Consider the following 2609-nt stretch of genomic DNA (forward strand, 5'->3'; position numbering starts at 1 on the left):
TCAGAAAAAGGAAGCTTAAATGGAGAAAATGAAAAGACTGTATGTTTGGGTTCATTGATAAAATAGACTGCAGCGACTAATGGAAAGATGTGTGTTAGTCCCTTTTCTGTGGCCATAACACTGGGCAACTCTGTTTCCATGGCCGTTCAGGAAGAAAGTTTCTAGAAAGTCATTGTACCACCATCCCCTAGGGCAAGGGCTGACAAATTTTTTGTAAAGGCACAAAAGTGAATAGGCTCTGTGGACCATATGGCTGCTGTTAGAACGACTCATTTCTGCAGTTGTAGCCCCAAAGCAGCTATAGACAATGCATCAATGAATGGGTGTGGCTGTGTTCCAATAAAAACTTTATGGACACTGAAATTTGAATTTCATATAATTTTCACATGTTGTGAAGTAGTATTCTTCTTTCGATTAATTTTTTGACCATTTAAAAATGTAAAAGCCATTGTTAGCTTTTCGGTAGAGGCCTGGATTTGTCCCAAGGGCTTCAGTGTTCTGACCTCTGCCCTAGGGCGTTGCCAGCTAGAACTGGGTGCTGCCAAGTTAGAATATACTGGTGGGAAAAGAAGAGGTTTGTGGGAGACAAACCCACTTTCTTAAGACATTGGCCTTATCACTCCCACTGATTAGTGAAAAAGAGTTACTCAGTCCCACCTAGTGACAAATGAAGCTGGACAAACCTAGTATTGTGAGGCAGCCATGTGCTTGGCTACAAGCTTAATATTGTGAAGGAAAGGCACAGGTTTGATGGACAGCTTTCAATCTCCTCCTCTGATGTCTGGTTCTTTCCTGTTATGTCTTCTACCAGATGCATTTATCACATCAGTACCCCAAACCAGGGATGAAGAATTCAACCATAGGCCAGACACGGTGGCTCACACCTGTAATCCCAGCACTTTGGGAGGCTGAGGTGGGCAGATCACTTGAGGTCAGGAGTTTGAGACCACCCTGGCCAATATGGTGAAACCCCATCTCTACCAAAAATACAAAAATTTGTATTTTTACAAATACATGTATAGTGGCACATGCCTGTAGTCCTAGCTACTCATGTGGCTAAGGCAGGAGAATTGCTTGAACCCGGGAGGTGGAGGTTGCAGTGAGCCGAGATCGTGCCATTGCACTCCAGCCACTCCAGCCTGGGTGATAGAGTGAGGCTCCATCTCAAAAGAAAATAGACCAATTGTTACATAGAGTTGATTCAAGGCAAACACAGAGAAATGAGAGAGGCTGTATAAATCTAACAAATGTATATAAATTTTACTGTTTGGCCAAGTTAGGAATACTAAGATATTGTAATTTTACTATAAACATAAACACATTGGTATTTAGGGCACAGTGGATCATAGGGAAAAGAGCAAACAGGAAGATTGTGAGGATTTATGGATTAAGGATAAGAATCTAGACTCAGAAATACTTCTTTTCACAGAGTTTGTCACTTCGTTCTCCTGACACCTCACTCACCATGTACTTCTACTACATTTGCACTGAATTGGAATCTCTTCTTCCCCAGTTACTAAACATTTGATTTGGGCAAATTACTAAACTCTTCTATGGCTCAGTGTCCTCATCTGTAAACTAGAAGCAATAATAATACCAACAGCAAAGGGTTGCGATAAAGTGTTTTTTGTTTTTATTTTTAAGAGACAGGGTCTTGGCTTGGCCTGCTGGCTCATGCCTGTAATCCCAACACTTTGGGAGGCCAAGGTGGACAGTTACTTGAGGTCAGGAGTTCAAGACCAGCCTGGCCAACATGGAGAAACCCTGTCTCTACTGAAAATACAAAAATTAGCCAGGCCTGGTGGCACATGCCTGTAGTTCCAACCACTCATGAGGCTAAGGCATGAGAATCTCTTGAACTCAAGAGGTGGAGGTTGCAGTGAGCTCCGATCACGCCATTACACTCTAGCCTGAGCAACAGAGTGAGACTCTGTCTTAAAAAAGAAAAAAAAAAAAAAGAGAGAGAGAGACAAGGTCCCACTCTGTCACCCAGGCTGGAGTGTAATGGTGCAATCAGAGCTCACTGTAGCCTCAAACACGTGGGCTCAAGTGATCCTCCTGCTTCAGCCTCCTGAGTAGCTGGGACTGTAGACATGTATCACTAGGCCCAGCTAATTTTTTTTTTTTTTTCTGTAGAGATGGGGGTCTCACTATGTTGCCCAGGCAGGTCTCAAACTCTTGCACTCAAGCAATCCTTTCATCTCAGCCTCCTACAGTGCTAGGATTACAGGCATGAACCACTATACCTGGCTGTGATAAAGTTTAAGTGAATTAATATAGAACTTAGAACAGCACATCTAAATGATATTGTTTATCATATCATAAATGTATTAATGTTATTACTCTATATCATTGTATTACATATTATACACAAATGAGTTATTACACCTATATATATATTTAAAATACTTATGTACATTTGTTATATTTATATCGCCTCTCTCATTTCTCTGTGTTTGCCTTGAATCAACTGTTTTTGTTTTTTTTTGGAGGTGGAGTTTCACTCTTCTTGCCCAGGCTGGAGTGCAATGGCGAGATCTCGGCTCACCACAACTTCTGCCTCCTGGGTTCAAGTGATTCTCCTGCCTTGGCCTCCCAAGTAGCTGGGA

General features: G+C 42.0%; 1 protein-coding gene across 1 annotated transcript in view; it reads left to right on the plus strand.

The window, feature by feature from the left end:
* The first annotated feature begins 79 nt into the window (after positions 1-79).
* Positions 80-2609, plus strand: part of LOC105508709 (zinc finger protein 484-like) — a 5572-nt gene continuing 3042 nt past the window's right edge. The window contains 1 exon segment of the mRNA XM_011937616.1: positions 80-89. Coding sequence (XP_011793006.1) covers positions 80-89 — 10 coding nt within the window.

The sequence above is a fragment of the Colobus angolensis genome, unplaced genomic scaffold (genome assembly GCF_000951035.1).
Source record: "Colobus angolensis palliatus isolate OR3802 unplaced genomic scaffold, Cang.pa_1.0 Scaffold166, whole genome shotgun sequence".
NCBI lineage: Eukaryota > Metazoa > Chordata > Mammalia > Primates > Cercopithecidae > Colobus > Colobus angolensis.